The sequence below is a fragment of the Triticum aestivum genome, chromosome 6B (assembly GCF_018294505.1).
Source record: "Triticum aestivum cultivar Chinese Spring chromosome 6B, IWGSC CS RefSeq v2.1, whole genome shotgun sequence".
Taxonomy (NCBI): Eukaryota; Viridiplantae; Streptophyta; class Magnoliopsida; order Poales; family Poaceae; genus Triticum; species Triticum aestivum.
Genome location: NC_057810.1, coordinates 540463720 through 540486827, shown reverse-complemented (window position 1 = coordinate 540486827; position 23108 = coordinate 540463720). Strand labels below are relative to the sequence as shown.

General features: G+C 47.5%; 3 protein-coding genes across 11 annotated transcripts; 1 reads left to right on the top strand and 2 right to left on the bottom strand.

Moving 5' to 3' along the window:
* Window positions 1–4184: 4184 nt before the first annotated feature.
* On the bottom strand, window positions 4185–8341 carry LOC123137888 (protein ALP1-like). Of its 6 annotated transcripts, XR_006468574.1 has the most exons (7): window positions 8127–8339; window positions 7938–8061; window positions 6876–7400; window positions 6562–6787; window positions 5870–6477; window positions 5289–5639; window positions 4185–5093 (listed from the first exon to the last, which is right to left on the bottom strand). XR_006468574.1 is itself a non-coding variant. In XM_044557749.1 (6 exons), exons 4-6 carry the CDS (start codon window positions 5963–5965, stop codon window positions 4461–4463), a joined length of 1080 nt encoding a protein of 359 aa, XP_044413684.1. In that variant the 5' UTR covers window positions 5966–6477; window positions 6562–6787; window positions 6876–7400; window positions 7938–8341; the 3' UTR covers window positions 4185–4460. The 6 variants fall into 6 exon arrangements, 5 of the variants coding, with proteins under 5 accessions (XP_044413684.1, XP_044413685.1, XP_044413687.1 ...); XM_044557749.1 differs by having other exon boundaries at window positions 7938–8341; XM_044557750.1 differs by having other exon boundaries at window positions 5938–6477; window positions 7938–8341.
* Window positions 8342–8392: 51 nt separating this feature from the next.
* LOC123137889 (protein Brevis radix-like 2) lies at window positions 8393–14595 on the top strand. The gene is made up of 7 exons (XM_044557753.1): window positions 8393–8734; window positions 9122–9257; window positions 10662–10845; window positions 12811–13259; window positions 13354–13492; window positions 13587–13996; window positions 14095–14595. The coding sequence occupies exons 3-7, from the start codon at window positions 10741–10743 to the stop codon at window positions 14171–14173; spliced, it is 1182 nt and encodes a 393-aa protein (XP_044413688.1). The 5' UTR covers window positions 8393–8734; window positions 9122–9257; window positions 10662–10740; the 3' UTR covers window positions 14174–14595.
* A 1641-nt stretch (window positions 14596–16236) lies between these two features.
* On the bottom strand, window positions 16237–22083 carry LOC123137887 (cyclin-dependent kinase F-4). 4 transcript variants are annotated; one of them, XM_044557744.1, is made up of 17 exons: window positions 21692–22076; window positions 20299–20543; window positions 19620–20003; window positions 19446–19524; window positions 19290–19358; window positions 19117–19206; window positions 18895–19033; window positions 18585–18687; window positions 18448–18500; window positions 18300–18366; window positions 18064–18172; window positions 17568–17633; window positions 17414–17482; window positions 17264–17330; window positions 17071–17184; window positions 16872–16982; window positions 16237–16774 (listed from the first exon to the last, which is right to left on the bottom strand). In XM_044557744.1, the coding sequence occupies exons 3-17, from the start codon at window positions 19625–19627 to the stop codon at window positions 16536–16538; spliced, it is 1383 nt and encodes a 460-aa protein (XP_044413679.1). In that variant the 5' UTR covers window positions 19628–20003; window positions 20299–20543; window positions 21692–22076; the 3' UTR covers window positions 16237–16535. The 4 variants fall into 4 exon arrangements, with proteins under 4 accessions (XP_044413679.1, XP_044413680.1, XP_044413681.1 ...); XM_044557745.1 differs by having other exon boundaries at window positions 21697–22075; XM_044557746.1 differs by lacking the exon at window positions 21692–22076 and adding an exon at window positions 21527–21547.
* Between the last annotated feature and the right edge of the window lie 1025 nt (window positions 22084–23108).

Sequence of the window (23108 nt, the reverse complement as noted above, 5' to 3'; positions counted from 1 at the left end):
GAGAGGGCCCAGAGATACCTCTCCGACAATCGGAGTGACAAAACCTAATCTCGAATTATGCCAACTCAACATGTACCTTTGGAGACACCTGTAGAGCACATTTATAATCACCCAGTTATGTTGTGACGTTTGGTAGCACACAAAGTGTTCCTCCGGTAAACGGGAGTTGCATAATCTCATAGTTACAGGAACATGTATAAGTCATGAAGAAAGCAATAGCAACATACTAAACGATCAAGTGCTAAGCTAACGGAATGGATCAAGTCAATCACATCATTCTCCTAGTGATGTGATCCCGTTAATCAAATGACAACTCTTTTGTTCATGGTTAGGAAACATAACCATCTTTGATAAATGAGCTAGTCAAGTAGAGGCATACTAGTGACACTATGTTTGTCTATGTATTCACACATGTATTATGTTTCCGGTTAATACAATTCTAGCATGAATAATAAACATTTATCATGATATAAGGAAATAAATAATAACTTTATTATTGCCTCTAGGGCATATTTCCTTCAATTCTCCTAATGATGTGGTCCCATTATCAAATGGCAACACATGTCCATGGTTAGGAAACCTTAACCATCTTTGATCAACGAGCTAGTCTAGTAGAGGCTTACTGGGACACGTTATTTGTTTATGTATTCACACATGTATTTAAGTTTCTGATCAATACAATTCTAGCATGAATAATAAACCTTTATCATGAATAAGGAAATATAAAATAACAACTTTATTATTGCCTCTAGGGCATATTTCCTTCACCACAAATGACTCTGAAGCCCCGATGGACCAGAAGCTTGCGTTCCTAGGGAGCTTAGTATCTTAGTGAATAGAGGGAGCGGGGCGGCGGCGTGCGGTGCGGGCGAGGGCGGGAGGCGGTGGCGTGATGTGTGGGCGAGGGCAGGCGGCGACGTACGATGCGGGCGAGGGCAGGCGGCGGCGTGCGGTGCGATACGGGCGAGGGCGGGCAGCGGCGGCATGATGTGCAGGCGAGGGCGGGCGGCGGCGGCATGCGTTGCGGGCGGGGGCGGGCGAAGGCCGAGCCGGAGGCGGGCGGGGCGGTGGCGACAATGGTGATTTGGGGCGGTGGCAACGATTTGGGGCGGAGGGTCGCGAGCGGGAAGGATAATGAACTGGCAGTTGGTCGTTTCACGGGCGGCCACGGTTTTACATCAGATGTATCTAGTGATATAAATTTGCATCACAAAGTTTTAAATTTTACATCTCCGGGAGGCGGTGATGTAATTTTTTTTACATATGAGTCATCTGTTGGAGTAGCGTTTTTTGCTCTCGGAGATCCAAAAGTTAGGTATTTTTTACATATGAACCGTCTATTGGAGATGCTCTAACTTGTTAGGGCAACACCAACGCGGTCCATTAAAACAGACACCATTATACATGGACACGTGATACATGGACAAGAACAGGGTCGCACCAGTTTTTTTGAAGGAAATTTTGTTTGTACCACTTTAGGTTTTGCCAAATTTTCTTATGTCACTCTAGATTTTGACATTTCACTTTTGTCATTCTTAGTTTTTGACAATTATCACAATTGCCATTTCCGTGGCAAAAGGAGTGAGAATTGTGCTACATTTCAAAAGCTAAGAGTGGCAAAAAATGAAATAAAGTTATTTTGATTTTGCCACGGAATGACAATTGTGATAACTGTCAAAAGATAAGAGTGGCAGAAACAAAATTTTCCTTTTTTTTCTATACCGAGACTACTCAAAACAAGCAAAGATAAATAGCACAATCCTTAAGCAATCGAAAGATAAATATTTCAGTGCAACAATAATTCAAATAAAAATATTACAATCCAAACATAAAATTTTAAAATAATATTTTGTATTTGAATTCACCTTAACAGGACACATGTTCTACTTTTCCATAGGACCCCATGATGCTCGACACCATCTGATGCCTCGTGCGCTATTTTGATTTGACATTGAATGCCCCTTTAGGACGTGTTTGGTTTCATGCATAGCCTCACGCTGCATCATATCCACCATCCTGGGCGAGTCTAGCCTGAAGCCAATGCAAAAACAGGTAGAGATGTATGTTTGGTTGTGTGTATGATATTGGGCAGGCCAATGTGAGATGGTGTTTGGAAGTCTGTATGTGAAATTGGTGAGCTCCTGCACCACCAGCGCCCCACGGCGCCGCCGCGACCACCGGCAGTCGGGCCGAGCCGGCACAAGCGCGCCTCCCCCTCCGACGCAACTCCTGCCAGCACACGCATCCAGGTACCGGCGAGTAGAGGAGCATGGACGTTCGACGACGGGCTCGCAGCGGATGATGGAGCTCGAACTGGTGGCGAAAGAGGGAGGTAGGATGGCGGGGTTGAGACGGACGAGGGGGCTCTGCCAGTTGCGGAGGTGGTAGCTCTGACCGGCGGCGCAAGAAGAAGCTCCGGACGGCGGCGGCGGCGATTGATTTGTTTCCTCGATCCGATCTGTGAGCAGAGGAAAGAGAGTTGCGGTGGCAGTTTTCAAGTAATTCTGGACAATAGTAGGTTCATTCTCGTGTACCGCTTCGCTTTAAGTGGAAGTGCGGGTGCAGGCGCAAGGCTGCACGCAGGAACGCTCGATTTCTGCGTTCCTCTCAGCCTGGCTGGGAGGCCTGCTTTTGCATTAGTTGGGCCAGGCTGAGAAGGCAGCACAGGACACCAAACAGGCCAGCTTTTGCGATGCAGGTGCGAGCAGAGAAACCAAACACGCTCTTAGTGAACCCTCTATGCATGCACCGTGCCAACAAGAACTATCCTCATCATCATCGTTTCATCTTCATATTCCTCCTCCTCATTCGATGAAGACGACTCAATGAATTAGGACTATAAGTACTTCTTGTCCATATCTAATGTTTTGCTTCAAATTAAACAACAAGAACGTAAAATATCACCAATGACATTTTATCAAACATTAGCCGCACATGGTGTATGTCATGGATGGTGTCGGCAGATAGCGAAGGATACCTGGGCTGCGACCGGATCCAAAGTGAAAGAACGACGTAGTTGAAGGCAGGAAGGCGCCTAGGTGGAGCGGCGACAGGAATGGCACAACAGGGCCGTCAGTCGCTAACTAAAATGGATACATAGCACAAAAGAGAGGGACAAAATGAGGAAAAGGTGCTCCAGGTGGGGATTTCGGATGGACGGTGGCAGTGGTTCGAACACTCCCAAACTTTTCGTACGTTTGGTTCCTGTTTGTCGAAGTTCGGACATCTGAACCGGTCCGGACAAATTTGATGAACCGTGTCGGACGACAAAGATGTGTTTGAAAATGCCGGTCCGAGCATTCAGGAGAGGTTTTTTTTTTTAGGTACATTCAGGAGCGGTTTACAGGAACGAAGTTGTCGTTAATTAGGGGAGCCTCATGTACAGTAGTAGTACTATCGAATAGGCATACGGCGATTGATTTGACGTGATTTTCAGATTCCCCGACAATCAACAACCTGTCCCGTTTTCCAATGGCGTCAAACTCAGGCTAAGCAAAGGGTGCACCGGCCCGTCGGCCCGTCGGGTGGCCGGCAGATACGACACGGCCGCGCCGCCTCGGCGAGACCCCCGTCCCGACCGCCGTGTAGCAGCACGGCCACGGCGGTCCGTCACACGCCCCGCACCTGCGCAACTTCAGCACCAAACACGTCACGTACGGGTGCCATGCGTGGATAATGGGGCGGGCCCCGGCGCGGGGGAGCACGGGTGGCCCACCCGAATGCGTCCCACGGTGCCGGCACGCCACGCATCCAGGCGGGCGATACGGACGGCGCGGATCGCCTGAAAACCGAACGACCGACCGACCTCGCCGGGGCGGGGCGGGGCGGAGGCGACGCCCCTATATAAGGGGCTGTTTGGATTGAGCCCAATCTTGCCCTACCAAATAATTGGCATCACCAATTCCAGGGCATGACCAAAAAATTGGCAAGTCATGGCTGTTTGGATTGTAGCCATTAGTACTTGCCAATTTTTTGGCAAAACCATTGGATGTCATTTGGTTTGAAGCCAAATATTTGGCACATTTGACTGGCATGTGTTTGGTTTGGTTTCAAAATTTGAAAATTGCATGCCAGCCAAATAAAAGAACGCTTGTGTGTAAACAAGCAGTCACATATCACATGCTACAAAAAAATAAAAATTTGAATTAACCAACACACATATGCACACAAACTCTGCATTTTCAGAACTTCAGAATTAAACTCATACATTAAGTAGCTCATATATTGTCTGATACATGATAGACGGAATAAGGTTCACATCCTTTACCATACCATCTAGGACATAAACAGCCAGCCATGCACCAAATGCACTCCATACAAACAGTACATGATGCACCCAAGTTTGCTGTATATAGACAAAATATGCATGATGATGTTATCCATGCTCCCACTACGTGTTAAAGCGTTCCTAGCCATATAAACAAAAGGTTGCCACAAACTCTATCTAACCATGTGGCAATTCAGTGAGCAGCCGCAGATCCATCATTGCCACCTTCATGAAACTGAGGCTCAAAGTAGCTAATGACCCACTCTCGAAGAATTGTTTCATCGGCATAGTTAAGATAACTACGAAAGATATCTTGGTCTGGCTTGGATAGATAGGCAACAATCTCAAGTTTATCCTTAGCTGGGATGGTAAGGGCATTGATCCGCTTCCAAAGATTTGCATAAGGATCTGCAGGTGGCATTGGTTGCACAGACACAATAGGGGATGCAAGGGATTCAGCTAGCTTCTTGATACTGGTTACCATATCATCATTAGATACCTTGCCCTTCTTGTTTGCTTTGCCCTTGGTTGGCTTCTTGGAAGGTGATGATGATGCACACTTGCGCTTCTTGTTTAATGGATTGCCATCCAAGTCGACTTTAGGACTGCGACGATCAATAGTGTCAGAGTCAGCTTCATCACTGTCTGCTGGAATTAGATTTCCCTCAAGTTCCCTCACATCCTCGCTGTCATCACTACCATCATCCACATTGACAGTGGTTTGGTCAACTGCGAGTGAGCCATCAGCATGAGATTGATCCGAGAATAACTCTTCCAATTGATGAAAGAACCTAATGGGTCTGGTAAGATAATTGACTGCAGTTTTCTGCACACAAGGTAAGGTAAAAAGAGTAAAATAATGATTTTATGAACACAAAACATGAGAGAAGTTGCAGGTATAAAAAAACACAACAAGAGACAGTGAATATGAAGCATACATATATATAGACAATAGCAGCTATCCACTCATTTTAAAATCAGACCATGATATAAATAAGAGAAAAAACTACTAAGAACTTACATTGAGTCTTTGCTTTTCTGACTCAGAAAGTGTGAATGTGAAAGTGGTTCTGTCAAGGCCATTTCCACTATTGGCCATGGCACGACGCACCCAGCCCCACTTCTCCTTGCATTGACGATAGTGTCGATCCACTTGGGTTTGAGTGACACCAAGCGAAAACTTGCCATTTAGAGCATCAGCACATTGCAAGTGGTGTTGTTTCTTGAACTTGAAAGTTGCAGGTTTGTCCTTACGAAGGTCGATATACCATTCAAGCATAAACCTTGTCGCCTCGTCAGTCCAGGTTATGTACTTATCACGAGGATTGGAGTCCTCCTCGGTCTTCAGAGTGAGCTTATGCTTCCCCATGACCTACAGATAGGTCACCATTGCAAACAACTAGTTATTAAGAAAGTGAGTTGGAAGCAAAAACCCTCAAAAAAATGTCAGCATACGAACATGAAACATCACAGATCCAACTTACAACAGGACAGAACTAAACTTATTTAATAGGACAGAGAGACCAGATTAAATTGAAATAAGTCAAACAATATTACGAGGATACGATAATTTACACAAAGTCATTAGAATAGAAACACTACATCGTTCAATTTTTCCCTCGCATGGAAATACATCAAAGGTACAGTACATCCTTCAAATGTTCCCTCACATGGAAATACATCAAAGGTACAGTACATCCTTCAAATGTTCCCTCACATGGAAATACATCAAAGATACTGAGCTGGGATAGCATCAGCCTCATTGTCACGTGCACTCTCTCTATCTGTCCACATTTGCTGAGCGATTAAATCTCGCTTGGCAGCCCACTCACGTATGTCAGCCTCTTGATCACGAACCCGCCCAGTACTCCTAGGGAGATTGGCATACCATGTCGCCTCATCCACAACATAATCATCTGGACCATTTTCTAATATCCAATTGTGCAAAGCACAACAAGCAACTACCACTTTAATCTGAGATTTCAAAGGTATGAAGGGCCTTTGAGTAAGAATCTTGAAGCGACTCTTAAGAGTCCCAAATGCCCGTTCAACTGTGGTCCTAAGTGATGAATGGCGGTGGTTGAACAATTCTTTTGGGGTAGTTGGGTCACGGTCTCCAGCAAATTCGTTTAGGTGGTAGCGCACACCACGATAAGGAGGCAATATCCCTGGCCTCGCAGCATACCCAGCATCAGCCAAGAAATATTTCCCTACAGCCATGTTGTATTAACAATGAGTTAAAGTCAAGTTGGCACAACACAGTGACAAACATGTATGTTACGTTGTATATGTACCTTCGGGTATTTTTAATCCCCCTGGACGTGTGAGGGCATCTTTTAGCACAAGAGAATCATGGGCAGAGCCCTCCCAACCAGCTAGAACATATGTGAATCGAAGGTCGAAGTCAACAACTGCTAGCACATTTTGGGAGGGGTATGACTTGCGGCCCCTAAACTTGTCGACCATGTGGGCAGGAACACAAGCCTTAACATGAGTGCCATCTAGTGCCCCTATGCATCCCTATGAATATGAGAAAGGGGAGTTCATGTCAAGCTTGGGTTAGGTCGATCTTGTATAATCAGTAATAAATCTACGGTCTAAGGGTTACCTCAAAATACGGGTAGAATCTGTCCGGGCTGCTAGTGATTTTTGTGTGTGTGTCCGTTGATCTAATGTAAATGAGATCACGAGCTAACTCCCCCATCGCACGAAGAACAATATTGAAATATCTGCTCACTGTCTCACTAGATCGCCAGAACCAAAATCCAATGGATGAATTTGTGTGATGCTGACCGATCATGTATAGGAACATTGCTACTTGTTCCTCTACTGAAACATGTAGTGTATCAATTAACAACTTTTTCTGCCTGAGCCTAATGCATAGCTTGTAAAACACAGCTCGAGACATCCGCAGTTGCTTGATACATATTGCATCGGATGTGTCAATTAGCCTAACCAGGACATTAGTCCTGTAGATGTCTCTCTCAACTAGTGGACCATACTTTCTTCCTCCACTTCTAAATTTTCTACCATCTTTGTTTCTATACCAAAGAGCCAAGAGAAGAACAATGACAGACAGAGTTCTCCGCCACAACATGGTGAGATAATAATATTTTTGCTGATCCAAGTCCATCTGGGTCAATATAACAAGTACGTTAATATGAATGATCTAAATCATATTTACATTGTACAAAATCAGAGCTGCTTATAACTAATAATAGTGATGAGTAACTTATAAAAAGATCCACCTAAATCATTAACAAAAAATACAGATATGTGCTTGACTATTTGTGAATCAGAAATAAGAGACAGAGATAATAAGTCCCAATCAACAATTAAGCATATATGTCCAGCCGGCTCCTAAGAAATTTATGGACAACAATGTTCTAAAAACAGAGGTCATATGGACTCATAACTAGCTCTGTGTCAAATATCCTTCTCATGTCTAATTTCTAGTGTCTTGGCTGCCTTATAACTTCACGGATGCTGCATATGGAGATCTAAGACTGGGAGCAGGGGCAAAGGGCATGGATTTGGCAGGCAAGTACTTAGATCTGGCAAGTATATACGTACGTGCAGCATATCACCAATTAAAAAGGTCGGATTGAAGCAAATCATGCCAAGAGAAAAGGGGATCGGGGTGGGATTGAAGGGGAGTTGAGCTGCTGACCGTGGGTGGATTGAGAGATGAGAACGAGAGACAGAGGAACGCCGGCAGCGGCCGGAGAAGCTCGTATTGTCGCAGGAATCCGGCGGCCTTGGCGATAGCTGCAGATCTTGCCCTCCACTCGCTCCTGTGTGTTTGCCTGGGATGAAAAGAGGAAAGTGAAGGAACCGACGAGGAAATTTCGCTGCCTACCTTTTATACTCAATGCCCAGTTCGCGCGCTGCCAATTTTTTGGCGGCCGATTTCCGCGCCGCCGTTTCGCCCGCGATTTGGCGAAAATGGGCGCGGGCGCGCTGGGGCGAGCCAAAATTGGTCGTGATCCAGGTGGAGGCCAAAAGGGTCGGGCGTGACCAATATTTTGGTAAGGCAACTATTGGTAGTCATCCAAACAGCCCCTAAATACTCGGGGAGGCACACCGCTGGGTCGGCGTGCGCGTGCTTTGGCAGCGGCATTCGCTCGATTTCCAGGGCGGATCAGACGGCCGGGAGCGAATCCGGGGATCCCGTCCCACCCCCGCCCCCACCAGCCCCTCTCTGCTTCCTCCCTCCCTCCTCTGCTCTCCTCTCGCGAAAAAAAAAGAAGACAGAAAATAAACTCCCTCCTCGTCAGTTGCTCGAGAGGGCTGCGTAGCCTGCGTCAGCCGATAGCTCTGCCGCGCGGTGTCGTTTCCGCGGTGATCCTGCCCCGGCTCCGCCGCCGCCGCGCGCGCGACTACGAGGATCTGTCTGCAGTCTGCTCCACCGGGCATTTCACCAGAGGAGCAGAGCGGAGGCAGCGGCCAAGAAGAGGAAAGAAGAAGGTACTCCTCCCAAGTTCTTGTTTCTTCTTCCTTCCCCAAGAAGATCTTCTTCGCATTCGGGCTCTGTTTTCTTTCTTTTTCTAGGACATTTTGGTCTGCCTTCTCTCTTTTTACTGGGCGCCATCGAGTTCGTTGCGGCGTTGATCATTGAGATCTTCCAGCCTCTCCTGGGTCCATCCATTCGGGGGGCAATCCCATTGTTTCCCACTGTTGCCTTTTTCCCGTGGCGTGGACGCCCTCTCACACCAATGAGTGCTCCTCCTCCTCCGCTTCTTTGGGCTGGCTCGTGTTGATTTGCACACCGAAACTTCGCATTGAGTCGCCCACTTGCATCATCATCATACTAAGTGGAGTATAATCCTCTTCCTCTCCCTGTTCAATCTTCAGATCATTTCGACGTCAGAAGCAGCAGTGAGATGACCATTCAAAAAAGGATGCAGCAGTGAGCGAGGGGAGATACGGACGCCACCACTATTGCCGCGTGGCCAGAATTGCTGCTGTGATCGGGACGTTTGCAGAACTGGTAAGTGTGCTGCCTTCATTTGTCATTATGCATATCCGTTCATGACTCGTATATCAGCTTCTGCTTACAAGGGAAAGAAACAGCTCAATAGCTGGTGTTAAATCTCTGCGTGACACTGTTATGTTAGCTAGCGGGGGCAGTGGCGACGTTGGATTTGTGATGTTGGCTTGCATTTCGATTTTCCTAGCGGGGTCCACTGCCGGTGACTGAGAACCTCCTCAGGGCCCTGGGCCTTAAAGGGCCTCATGGGCCTATCCAGGCAATATGTGCATCCATCAGGTTCCTTGTTCGCCTCGCCTCTCTCAAGCAGACAGAGGAGCGACAGGGATCAAGATACAGAGAGGGCGGGCTGTAGTTGTACCACTGTTAATTTATTGTTACTGTTCTTTTTTTTTTGCGAGAATTAATTCCGTGGTCTTTAGACAGCGATGATACACTTACACAAGATCTACGCAGAACCTTCTCTGCGCACGCTGTACTTGCGGCAGTCTCCAGCAGCGCGGATAAATTCGCCGTAGAACTTGAATGAATACTCTACCGAGCCTACCCGTCCTCCAGCCCGCCGATCCCACCGGTGGCTAGCACCGCGCAGCATCCACCAGCGATCCGGTAGCGCCCTATCATCATCATCATCCTTGCACCGATCCATGCATGCAATCAGCCTACCGGCCTACACCACACGCCTCTGCTCTCTGTCTGTCCATAGCCTCTGGTGCAGAGCAGCCTCCTACGCTGCCGCATTGACTCGGTTCCTTGCTCCGTGGTGCCCCTACCGCGCAGGGCCTAGCGGGGCAGCTCCACGAGACAGACATGGCATAGTGACAGTGCCCTGCAGCCAGAGCGGACATGGACGAACGGAGCTAGCTAGCTGCTAGGCCCGGGCGCCCACCCCGGCGCGTGCACACATGCATGGGGCCCGTCGCGCGCGCTTGCGCTCTCCCGATCGGCACTGCGGGTGCCCGCCCGCCCTCGCCCGTACGGCGGCGATGGCTGTGGCTGCCCGCGCGCGACGTGCGGTTGCTGTCCGTCCGCGTGCGCGCGTTTAAGGAGGCCCCAAAGGCTGCGGCAGAGGCCAGAGCGGCATGCATTAGGCTTAGGGTGGCCGGCGAGCGCACGTCGCCGGCACTGACTGACTGACTGACCAGGAATTTATGCCGGCCACGCGCTCGCCCAAACGTGCATGGCCCTGCTCATGTGCTTCTCGTACGGGCCTGGTGCCACGTACAAGTTCGATGCAGAAATATTCATTTCATCCGAGACGAGAACCTTTACACATGCCGGTGGCTGCACTGGAGCTTCTTAACCACTCGTTGTGCATTTCAGTTGCATTTTCCCTTGCGTGAAGCTTGGTGTCACTCAAGATAAGTATCGAATCAACAATCGTTTTATGTACGTGCGATGCAGTGTGATCTGGTCTACCTAAGCAGAGCAGGGGAGAAGCAAGCGATCGAGTGGCCGGCGGGCGTGAAAGAAAGAAGCGAAGATGCTGGCATGCATCGCCTGCTCGACCAAGGACGGTGGAGAGGACGGCTCCCGTGCTGTCGGCGCACCCAACAGCAGGGACGCCGGCAAGTCTCTCACCTCACAGGTATGCCTGTCGTGCTCCCGTGCTTCCTACCATCTGCATCTTTACCTACTCACTTAGTGTTTTGCTACTGCATCCCAACAAATAAACACAGTATCCCGAGGAAGAACAGCTATAAGCTAGCGCTCAGCATGGTTTCTGCTTTTTCTGCCCGTACTTGGCCGCCGAGTACAGAGAGTACCACGTACTAGATGCATTGATCAGTCGATTTGAATGCCCTCTGCAACTACTCGCCGTCACCATGCATGTCCCTGACATTTGAAAAAAGAACACGAGGGAGCACGACAGTACACTACACAGCATTCCAGTCTAGTTTTGAAATGAAAAGCGGGAGAACGGTTTCCAAGTGGGAGTAGCAGTGCATGATGGGTGACAGTGCCCTCACATTTCCAAACATTCTTGGGCAAAGTTGGTCAAGGCCCAGGGGAATATGAGCGCTTGCTTTTCCTAGTAGATCGATCCCCGCAACTCCCAAGCTGCTTGGGACGCTGTGCACAAGGATGTTATTTGTTCTCGTCGCTTTTGTTCCCCACATTCCCCTCTCCGCCTTTCGCACTTGCCACCATTGTTTGTTCGTCCGTCCTCTTTGCTCCAAAGAAAGGTATGGCGAACCACACATTATGGAAGATGCTAATGTGGGTCTTTCCATCCTGGAAAGACGCTCTTTGTTTGATTTAACCCTCCGCTTTACTCTTCCAAGCCAATACTATAATACTCTATCTTTTCTTTAATATGAGTTCCAAATGTGTATGTTGCTGCTCACGCAAGGAATAAAGGTGGGCCGTAGCCCGTAGTAGTAGCACTCATTCCGTGGTCCTTACATGGGCTTGGCTAAGCTAGGCCCAGCCCGGGCCTCTTTCTCCCTGCACCATCCAACCATCTCTGCCTTATCATGGCAAGCCTCGAGTGTTTACCACTGTCCTTTCCTTACACCTTGGCTTCCTGCACGCTTTGGCTTTTGCAATCTTTAAGTACAGATCTTAAGCAACACGCGGCATGCATTATGGCAGCCTCCCCTCTGGCTGATCATGAACGGCACCGTTTTGTGTTGGAGTACTAGTACGCAAGTGCTTATTTGTTCCTTGCTTCAGACCAAAGATGTCCTCGCTGGACTAATTAGGACACGGTGGTGCGCTTGGCCTTTGGTTCCTTTGTGCTTTCTAGGCTTCTGCTAGGCAAAAATGTGCTGCCTGGTTAGTTCCTACTACTACTAGTTACAACAGCATCTATCATTAAACACCCGCTGTTATCATTGAAGCTTTGCTTAAAGACTTAATTATCGCGCACTAGGCTCTTGATGCTTGATCTCGCGAACAAAATTAGGGCACATTCTATCTAGACCTAAAAGTAATCATGATGATTCCACCCTGTGGTTCTTGAGTCAGGCGGAGCCGTCCATTTTGGATGTACTCCCTCCGTCACAAAATTCTTGTCTTAGATTTGCCAAGATACAAGACAAGAATTTTGGGACGGAGGGAATAGTATTGGTGGTGGCGGTGACTAACTGTAACTAGCAAATGAACACGGAGCTTGTACCTCTCTCCCGAGAACTTTTTCAGAATGAAGAATAAAAGTAGTACTACTAACTGTGATGGATGGGATTCTCAAAAAAAAAAAACTGTGATGGATGGTATCACACTGGAGTGAGACGTTTGATTGCGGGGGGGAATAGATTCGTGACACTGATACACAGATGTTGTTGGAAGAAATGTGTGTCTGAATATTCAGCTACACCTACACCCCGGCAAGCTAACGTGGCGTTCCTTTGGGCCGTTCTTTTGTTGGGTCCTAATCAAGCATTTTAATTGATTATTAATTAATATGTTCCCTTCGCTTGTATACCAGTATATGCTGCTACTAATGCGAGTCACATTTGATATTTTGTGTTCTCTGCTATGAGTATATTACATTACATTAATTGGTGATCTGACTGACTGACTGACTGAGCTCCTGCAAATGTGCTTCCAGCTCAAGGACATGGTGCTCAAGTTCTCCGGCTCCGGCAAGCACTACAAGGCCACCGGTAGCCCATCCTTCAGGGGCAACCGCTTCCACCGCTCCAGTCGGTTGGCCGCGTACCCGGGCATCATCGACGACTCGGGCTTCACGTCCGACGGGGCCGGCGAGGCGTACAGCTACACGAGAACAACGTCGAGCGCGACCGCCCCGTCGACAACGTGGGACATGCCCAAGATCAACAATGGCTTCCAGCCGCACGGGAGGAACCCGAGCGCGAGCTGGATACCGAGCATCGGGGAGGAGGCCGAGGAGGACGAAGAAGACGATGAGGAGACCGTCGTCCTGGAGGAAGACCGCGTGCCGAGGGAGTGGACCGCGCAGGTGGAGCCCGGCGTGCACATCACTTTCGTCTCCATCCCCGGCGGCGCCGGCAACGACCTAAAGCGCATCCGCTTCAGGTTTGTGCCGATCGATCGATGCTTCGATGCCGGTATCGTGAGTAGAGACTGAGTGATAATGATGAACTGATGAAGCAACATCAAAAATTTGCAGCCGGGAGATGTTCAACAAGTGGGAGGCGCAGCGGTGGTGGGGCGAGAACTACGACCGCGTGGTGGAGCTGTACAACGTGCAGACGTTCCGGCAGCAGGGCCTCTCGACGCCGTCGTCCTCCATCGACGACGCCATGCAGGTCAGTCGCCTGCAGCCATATCTTTTTACGTCGTCCTCTCGTCTCATCGGCGTGCTGACCATCATTTGAAACCGTGGGTTTGCATTGCGAGCAGAGAGAGTCATTCTACTCCCGCGCCGGCTCGACGAGGGAGAGCCCGGTGGTGCTGCCGCCGTCCGCGACGGCGGCGAGCAGGGAGCGGCCCATCACCCGGACCACGTCGTACAAGGCGGCGTGCCACCCGTCCACGGCCGTGCCGGACCCGTCCGACCACGTGTGGGCGCACCACTTCAACATGCTCAACTCGGCCGCGGGCGCGTCGTCGATGCCGTTGAGCGCGGGCGCCCCGCCGCCCTACGACCCGTCGCGCGCCACCACGTCGTCGCTGGACGAGGCGTCCGTGTCGGTGAGCAATGCGAGCGACCTGGAGGCGACGGAGTGGGTGGAGCAGGACGAGCCCGGCGTGCACATCACCATCCGCGAGCTCGGCGACGGCACCCGCGAGCTCCGCCGCGTCCGCTTCAGGCACGCCCACCGCTGGCCGACCATCACCTTTGCTGTTGCCGAATCTCGCGCGCTCACGTGAACTCGACTAACCGACCGATGGTGTTGTGTGGTTGCAGCCGGGAGCGGTTCGGCGAGGAGCGGGCCAAGGTGTGGTGGGAGCAGAACCGGGACCGGATACACACGCAGTATCTGTAGCAGCGAGCGAGACACACTGAAGCAGCCAGCTAACACGTACGTACGTCAGGTGACTCGGGTCCCGGAGGGAGTCGTAGGTTAGAGTGATGGTGATGGTGTGATACTTACTGTACTAAATCTAGTACTACTGCCGTTAGTTCATTCGTCTTGAGAGGCAGCAGGTTGATGGTTCAGGCTGCTGCGCCTCGTGTAAAATGTGTTTACCGGATAGTTACCGGTTCTTTCTTTTTTTGGGATCGGTTTGTATCTTGCTGAACACTGTGATTCGTTTGTTTCTTCTTTTTTTACCTGCTTTGTGTGAAGCATTCCTTCGATGTGCGACTGTTGGTAAGTTCCCTGCAAAAGAAACAGAAAGAAATACGGGGGGAAATAAAGGAGCCACTGTTGGTAAGTTCCCTGGAAAAGAAATATGTGCCAGGGACATCAAGTTTCTAGTCTCAGCTTTTTCAAAGTCCAACTGAAGCATAATTCCTTCAGAGCGAGAGGTTTTCAACTCATGCAAAACTTCATGAGCTCACATGCTCCCAGATGAACAGTAAAAACTGGAGGGGGAAATAACAACAAAAAAAACAAAAATCTGAAACAAAAATTAAGATAAACATTGATGAATGTTTCAGCTGTGCACAAATTTGTGATGGAATGGCATTTGTGAAGGTCTGGGCAATTAAAACAAAATATATGCTTCAAAAAGGAGAATAGAGTTTTCCTCCTTTTTCTTCGCCCATGTCAAGGCTCTGCCTATCTCTGGCTAGTGCTTGACCCCGGCTCGGCCTCAGGGCAGAGCTTTCCTTCTTTTTCTTCTCCCAAATAATCGACTTGCATCAATTATCATTTTTATTAAATGGATGCATAAGTTTTGTCTCATCTATTAATTAAGAGGAGACCAGCCTTACAAGATAAAATGATTGCTCTTCGGGCATTATTGATCCTAATTTTTTGGCACCTGCAGTGACTCAGAGCTTGGCCTCGTTCCAAATTGTTCACACACAAACATTGTAAGAGACTGCATGGCCTTTCTATTTGGGAAATTGTCCAACACACAAGCATTGTAAGAGACGTCATGGCCTTTCTATTTGAGAAATTTTCCAACACACAAGCATTGCAAGAGACGCCATGGCCTTTCTATTTGGGTGTTCAGTCTGAGAGGTTGATTCACCGAATCCTTAACATAGTGCTACAAGTGTCATAAGAAGGTATCAAAGGTCTCAAGATGAAGCCAGTCGAAGAAAGGGCTCCAAAGTCAAAGCGCGAAGCGACATTTGTAAAAGAGGTGAGCCCTGGATTTAACCTTCCTTTTACAAAGCGGACAAGGGCTGCAATTTGGCTATCCACGCTTGGCCAAGCGGTCGGCAATCCAACCCCTTACTTAATAGCTAGCCACACAAAAAATCGACCTTGGGAGGGGCCCAAGCTTTCAAACCGTGTGCTCCATAGGGGATAAGATGGTTACCGAGAATTGCGGTTTATGTGCAGCAGTCGCTGTGTAAAGATCATCATTTGTATGCTTTCAAACAATGTCATCCTCGGTGAGGTCAAGGTCAACGAACTCACCGATATGAGCCCAGGAGAAATCATGGGAAAGCTTAATTTTATAGATCCAAGCATTTTCCTTGGGAGCGCTTAATTTTATAGATCCAAGCATTTTTCTTAGCCTCATGCACCTTGCAATTTTTCCATGAGGACGGGGTGTGAATGAGGGGTGCAATATCCTTGGACTTGCACAATTATCATTTGACAGTGGAACCCCAATCCTTTTTCGGATCGAATGGACTAAAAATTGACTGCACCATTTCAATTTTCAGGCAAACTCACCAATAGCAAATGCAAATGCAAAAAACAAACAAACAAAGAGACCATAAAAGCTTTGAAAATGCAAGGGATTTGTCATGGTGCAACGAAAAATACGAACAGACTACCAAACAAATTTAAAATTTGACCAGGCAGGATACACTAACGTGCTCTATTAAATTTCGCAAGCTGTACAAGCGAAGCCAAATTATCCTCTTCATTGGAGGGTTTGTCGACTGTTAGATTGCACATGAACAGGACAACGGTCTGCGATATGAACGATTGAGAAAACTAGATCACAAACCAAACCAAGACCACACATGTTTTGTTCATACACGGGACAAACTCGGGGCATGGGCAAATCCACACCCCAGTACAGGGAAAGGTCAGCAGGCTCGAGCACATTCGCAACACATTCTCTACCGTGGCACCTGGACCAAGCAAGCAGGGGGAGGAAACTACCGCAAGGACCATGAACAGGCCAAACACACGGTTGGCGCCGAGGCAAACCTGGTTTTAGCTCTGTAGCTTACATGCCTCGCTGCAGCTGATCGGTTCTTCACTCTATACTCCTTTAGCTCACCAACTTTCTTGTCAATCTCTTTGCCGGAGGGATTTCGTCAGATTTCCCGAGGAAGTCTGACTTGAGATGCCCAGCCTTCAACAGCGGGACAGGGGGCTTCACAGCCGTGCGTGTTCGAGAGGTCACAGACATATGAGCAAGCTTTTCGGTGATACTCGAAACCTTCTGAACCGTTGCCCGGCCAGTTTCAGGTAAACTGCGTGAATGCCTTAATATCGGGTTCGCGTTCCCTGTGGTTCCAGTGAAAGAAAGAAAAAAGATCTTCATGATCAGACCACAAGCTTTGGGATCGAAATTTCACAAAGCAGCTTTATATAGGAAACTTGCCTGGGCTATTCCTTGCCAGTACTCGACTAGTAGTTTGTTTGGTGTTACTCTCAGTGGGCCGTGTACTCTTCTGTGGTGCCTGACGATCCAATTGAAGTTTTCTTTGCACACCTGGAAGATGGATAAACAGATTTACAATATAGACGGTAATGCTAGTTAATTATGAGTACTTCAAGAAAAGAGATAATATATATATTACCGATCTTAGATAAGCTGCTCGGTTTTATAGATATGTTTGCAGCAGGTTTGCTTGTGGAGAGAGCTCCAGTGGAGTATCTCCGAGCAATGTGTCCTGAAACTCCTCTTACTCCAACTGAAACAAATGGACCAATCATGGTAAAACAAGGGCTTTAGGAACGAACAGGCTATGGGGCGAAAGTGTGTATACTAACCACCCGGAGGAGTTTTAGGGGGACCTGCAGCTTTTGGCCGGACAGCAGCTGGAACATAAGTACAATCCTAATGGTTGGATAACAACAAGAAAACCAATCAGTCTCCAGAGCAAAGACAAAGCAACATAGCAATCGGAATAATAGTTTTACCTTAAAGAAGGCATGTTGGAGAACTTCCGCGGCTTTTGGTCTCTTGCAAGGATCCCATGAGCACAGAGACTACAAGATGTAGAAGGAAAAGGAAAATTAGGAAATCCAATGAGTTCAGGAATGTCATCTAGGACAAAAGATTTGAAGGACTTACGGATATAAGGTCAACTGCCTCACTACTGGCTGATTTCATTACCTCCGACAGTTGATTGCCTCTGATCTGCATATACAAAGAACCACCCGAGATTATTAAATTAAGCCCTGAACAAGTATTCATGTGCATTCATAGTGCACAAGATCACACATAATCTAGGTTAAAGTCATGAATCAAGTTAGAACAAGATGTTGACTCGTGTCTTGTTTCAAACCTAACAGAGTTGCACTGCATAAACCATGCATAACACTAAAAAAGGTGTGAAGGCTACACAATATGCAAAGTGAAGCAGCCCTGATATTCTCAAGAAAACAGGACCCATAGGATTAACATGAGGGCATAAAATGCACGACGACGAAGGAAATAACACAGCTCACAGATGCTAGTAACTTACAGATACTCAAATAACAGATATTAGTTATACTGCTTACACAAGAATTGCTGACCCGGAGAATCACAACAAAAGTACTATAGGCAAGGAAACATGAATATTGACCTGTGGGAACTGATACTTCATCGCCTCTGCAAGAGACAATCCCTGGGGCCATGTTTGCTCGTCTGGGCAACCAATAACGTTGCAAATCTTGAGAATCTCATCCGCTTCACTATACAGTGAAAGAAGAAACAAGTGATCAAAGACGGTAACTACGAGGGGAAAAGAACAGACACAATCATACGAAGTATGCAGAGAGTGCCAGTCACAATAGCAGAAGATATGGTAAACCATATTACCTTGTGCCAGGGAAAAGAGGATGGAGTGTCAACAGCTCGGCCATTATGGCACCCATTGCCCACATATCTACCAAGTTATGAAGAAGGTCCATTTATTAGTTGGAAGCATGTGTAGGCAAGCACAAAGTAGACAGTAGTAGGTTCTTACCAACTGCAGAATCATAAGCAGATGACTGGAGCAATACTTCAGGTGCTCGGTACCTAAGAAATTGAAACACATGGGGTTCAAGAAAAAGTATATCATTGTTGTTCTCTGTGTGGTGGGGCTATGGGAGCGACGCTAACCAGCGTGTTGACACATATTCTGTGTATGGTGGTGCAGATGAAATTTCTCTCGCTAGACCAAAGTCTGCTAGCTTTAGGACATCTTTGCTGACCAGCAGATTCTCTGGAATGGTATAGCAATATAGTTAATAAAACAATAAAATATGAATGAATGAAAAAAATGCATCAGTTGATCTGCAAAACTAGAACGCCTATAGCTGCTAGAAGGCTTTAACAAACAACTCACAGTACACTAATGTCAGACTTCCAATTAATTTGGCTGCTAGAAAAATACAGGGCACGGGGTAGACGAGTACATAAGAAATCCTACCTGGTTTGAGGTCACGATGAAAGTATCCCCTCTGGTGCATATAAGCAAGAGCCTGGAAAATCTGAAAGCACCAATTACGGACATCTGACTCCGCGAAAGGCTTGACTCTGTCTTTCATAAGTTGGTACAGATTGCACTCCTAAATGAAACAATGGACAATATTCAACAGAAGCATGATATGGGGTAGTTCTAAACTTTGTTATCAATCACGTGCTTAAGTACCATGTATTCCATTATGAAGTATAATATATCATTTTCCCTTATGACCTCCTTGAGCTTCACTATGTTAGGGTGATTCATGCGCCGCAAAGACTTCAATAAAGAAAGAAATGTTATTTGAACGAAAGTAACATGCTAGAGAACATCAGCGACGAGTACATGACTGGCTAAAGTACCTTTACTTCACGTAAACTCATACATTCCTCGAAAGAATAATATTTTCTTTTCATTTTCTTAACAGCCACCTACATTAGATTAATATGAAACATTGCGTCAACTTCATTGTTTCACAGTTCAGGCAAAGATAGCAAGAGTGATCATAGGATACGTACAACTTCACCATTTTGTTTATTTATAGCGCGCCATACGCTCCCGAATGTCCCATCACCAACTTCCTTAATCAACTTGAATCTACAAAAATAAGGCGCTCTAAGAAAAATGCAAACCCAAAACAGGAATTCAATACAACTGTTATCCAGAGGAGAAAAAATTACAAAAAGGGTTACCTATCCATTGTTCCGGTAATTTTGTTGCGTGATAGAAGCTTTTTCCTTTGGGACAACCAGGTATCAAGAAGCCTTTTCCTTTGGGACAACCAGGTATCAAGAAAAATCAACAACAAGCACAGAGAAGTGTTTCAAAGTCTAAGCGACCAATATCTTGTCTATCAGTTCGCACGAACAGATGTATGATCCGTCAATTGAACAGTGGGCCTCCACTAGCTTGTGCTGTCTTGGATTTGGTCCCCTCACAAAGATCCCACAGCAATCATAGTAGAGTCCCAGAATATAGCAAGGATGAGCCTTGACCTCAGATGGTATACAGCAAAGCAAATGGCAACTAACTAGGGAGTGACAGATGGAGACTGAATGCAGTAAAGATGGTTGACCCTGCATATATTAGCAAAGAGAAAAGAAATTCAGAATGTTTCAAGAGATATGGTTGATTTAGTTTTTCACATGCCAATACATGCAGGAAAGAACAGTTTGAACTCCCAATAGTAGAATTTAATTATTCTACGAGCACATCATTGGCCAGTTTACATGATCAGCATCTACTACTGGATTTGACTACAATAAGAAGTTAGTCTGGAGATGATGCGCTGATAAATAGAGAATGCAAAATGAGATGATAAAAGCTTAGCCAATAGAACAAAAGAAAGGAAAAACAAAGCAGGTATTTTACATGTAGATGTGGAGCATAGACTGGAGTATCGCTTCAGGATCGCCTCAGCCTGCTGTCGTTGAGCATAGAACTACTATGTGCAGTTCACCAGAGAGAAGAGTTGGGTGTTCCCACGAGCTAAAACACGCCAATCAAAAGTTTCTTCTGAAACAAATAGCTTGCATTGAAGGTGATATGCCCCGAAGACCACTTTTCCCATGTCTTTGATGAACACTTTAAACTCCGAAGATCACTGCTGGTGCAATCTGATACAATGTATTTGAATCAGAATGATGTGGTCGATTATAACACTTTTTGCGCTCGATGACATGGTATAGTGTATGCCAAAGGAATAAGAATCACCCTCAAAAAAAAGGAACAAGAATCATTTACATGAAGCATGAACATCAATACGGCATAGAACCATTTGGATTATATATAACGCAGTCGACTGACGATCTCTATCAGAAAACAACACAAACTTAGCAACATTTCCAAATCTAGTTTAAAGCATCCATTTTAATATACTAAGATATATGGGGGTATGTACACAGCAAAAATTTGAATTGAATCATTTTAAGTGGGTAGTAATTTACGGCCCACGTGTTGCTAGAACCAACACTAACGCACAAAATGAAACATAGTTCTCAGGGAAATATCAGAATCAGGTATAGCACTCTTTTACCTAAATCACATAATACTAGGCATACATTAATATCAGGGTAGAAGTCTATAATATTGGTGGAGCTGGACATTGCAAACCATATCGATATCAATGATGCTATTCATCAATCGCAATAACGAGCCGGCATCTCAATTGGCATGGTGATCAAGCTATACCACTGCTTGAAACATGGAAGTTGGAAAACAATGTTGCTATCTCATTACTGGCTCAAACGGTTTTATCGTAGCAAAATCCATACATATAGAAACATCTCCGAATTCAAAATATCGCCTCGGGTTGGAACCAATGGGAAGACGCCTGCATTGCTACCTTATTTTTCTGAGCTTCTCTCTCAAACTTCTGTATTGCCACCTCAATCACAATTTACATTGCAGGCACAAAAACACATAGATTTTTCTCATCTATAGGAAGAAAAAAGGCGCCTTTTAACGAGAAAAAAGGAACCTTTCCGCGCAAACAGAAAAATCTAAATCAGACAACAAAAGGAAGGACGAAAAATCCAAACAAAAAAGCACCCCAGTATAATCCTGAAAACAAGCTACCGCGGCACCGCGAGGCACAAACCTATACATGGATTCGCATTGGAGCGAATGCCCGGTGGCCGCTCAGATCCGGCGCCTGGGACACAGATCCGGGGCAAATCGCCTGGAGCAAGCAAAGCGGGGAGGGAGGGAGACGGAGCGCGACGCGAGAAAGGCGGGGGGCAATGGAGCGGAATCGATGCCATACCTTACCAGGCGGGCAAAGGAGCATAGGGTGGTGGTGGTGGTGGTGGCTCCCCACGTGCCGCTGCAGCGGCAGCGTGTCGGCGCGGCCCACCTCAGCCCAGCCCCGCGCGGCGCGGCGCAAAGGAGGAGGCCGGTGGGGCGGCGCAGCGCCGGTGATTGTGTCGCCGTGGCGGCGGCGGGCGGCGGCGGGGAATGTTGCGAGGGAGGAAAGAAGGGAGAGATAATGAGCCGCGGCCTGCCTCCCACCGCACCCTCCCCTGGCTTTCTACCCGCGACGCGCCCCGTTACTTTTTATAACCGTGACCCACAGCATCCGTCCCCGGCGCCACACCGCGTCGCCCCTCGCGCTCCGCCGGCCTCCCCTCCCTAACCTTTTTTTAACCTCTCTCCTCGGCTGACGAAGACCCTTTTCGTTCGGGTTTGCCCCAGCGGAGGGGAAGCAAAGTATTCCTGTCTCTCTTTTCACCCGCCCCCGAACCAACAACCTATCGATTGATTGCCATGGACGCTTTGGGGTGAGGTGGGGTGAAATGATGGGGAGATCGTAACCGTGTGGACTTGTCTCGCCACGGCCCGCCCGACGTTGATCGGCGGTGGTTACCGGATGCAGCGGGATGGCGACGGACGGACGCGATGCTCCTCCGCATGTCAGTCAGTGCCAACAACAACAACAACAACAAAGCCTTTAGTCCCAAACAAGTTGGGGTAGGCTAGAGGTGAAACTCATAAGATCTCGCAACCAACTTATGGCTTTGGCACATGGATAGCAAGCTTCCACGCACCCCTGCCATAGCTAGCTCTTTGTCGATACTTCAATCCTTCAGGTCTCTCTTAACGGACTCCTCCCATATCAAAATCGGTCGACCCCGCCCTCTCTTGACATTCTCCGCACGCTTTAGCCGTCCGCTATGCACTGAAGCTTCTGGAGGCCTGCGCTGAATATACCCAAACCATCTCAAACGATGTTGGACAAGCTTCTCCTCAATTGGTGCTACCCCAACTCTATCTCGTATATCATCATTCCGGACTCGATCCTTTCTCGTGTGGCCACACATCCATCTCAACATACGCATCTCCGCCACACCTAACTGTTGAACATGTCGCCTTTTAGTCGGCCAACACTCCGTGCCATACAACATTGCGGGTCGAACCGCCGTCCTGTAGAACTTGCCTTTTAGCTTTTGTGGCACTCTCTTGTCACAGAGAATGCCAGAAGCTTGGCGCCACTTCATCCATCCGGCTTTGATTCGATGGTTCACATCTTCATCAATACCCCCATCCTTCTGCAATATTGACCCTAAATACCGAAAGGTGTCCTTCCGAGGTACCACCTGGCCATCAAGGCTAACCTCCTCCTCCTCACAGCTAGTAGTACTGAAACCGCACATCATGTACTCGGTTTTAGTTCTACTAAGCCT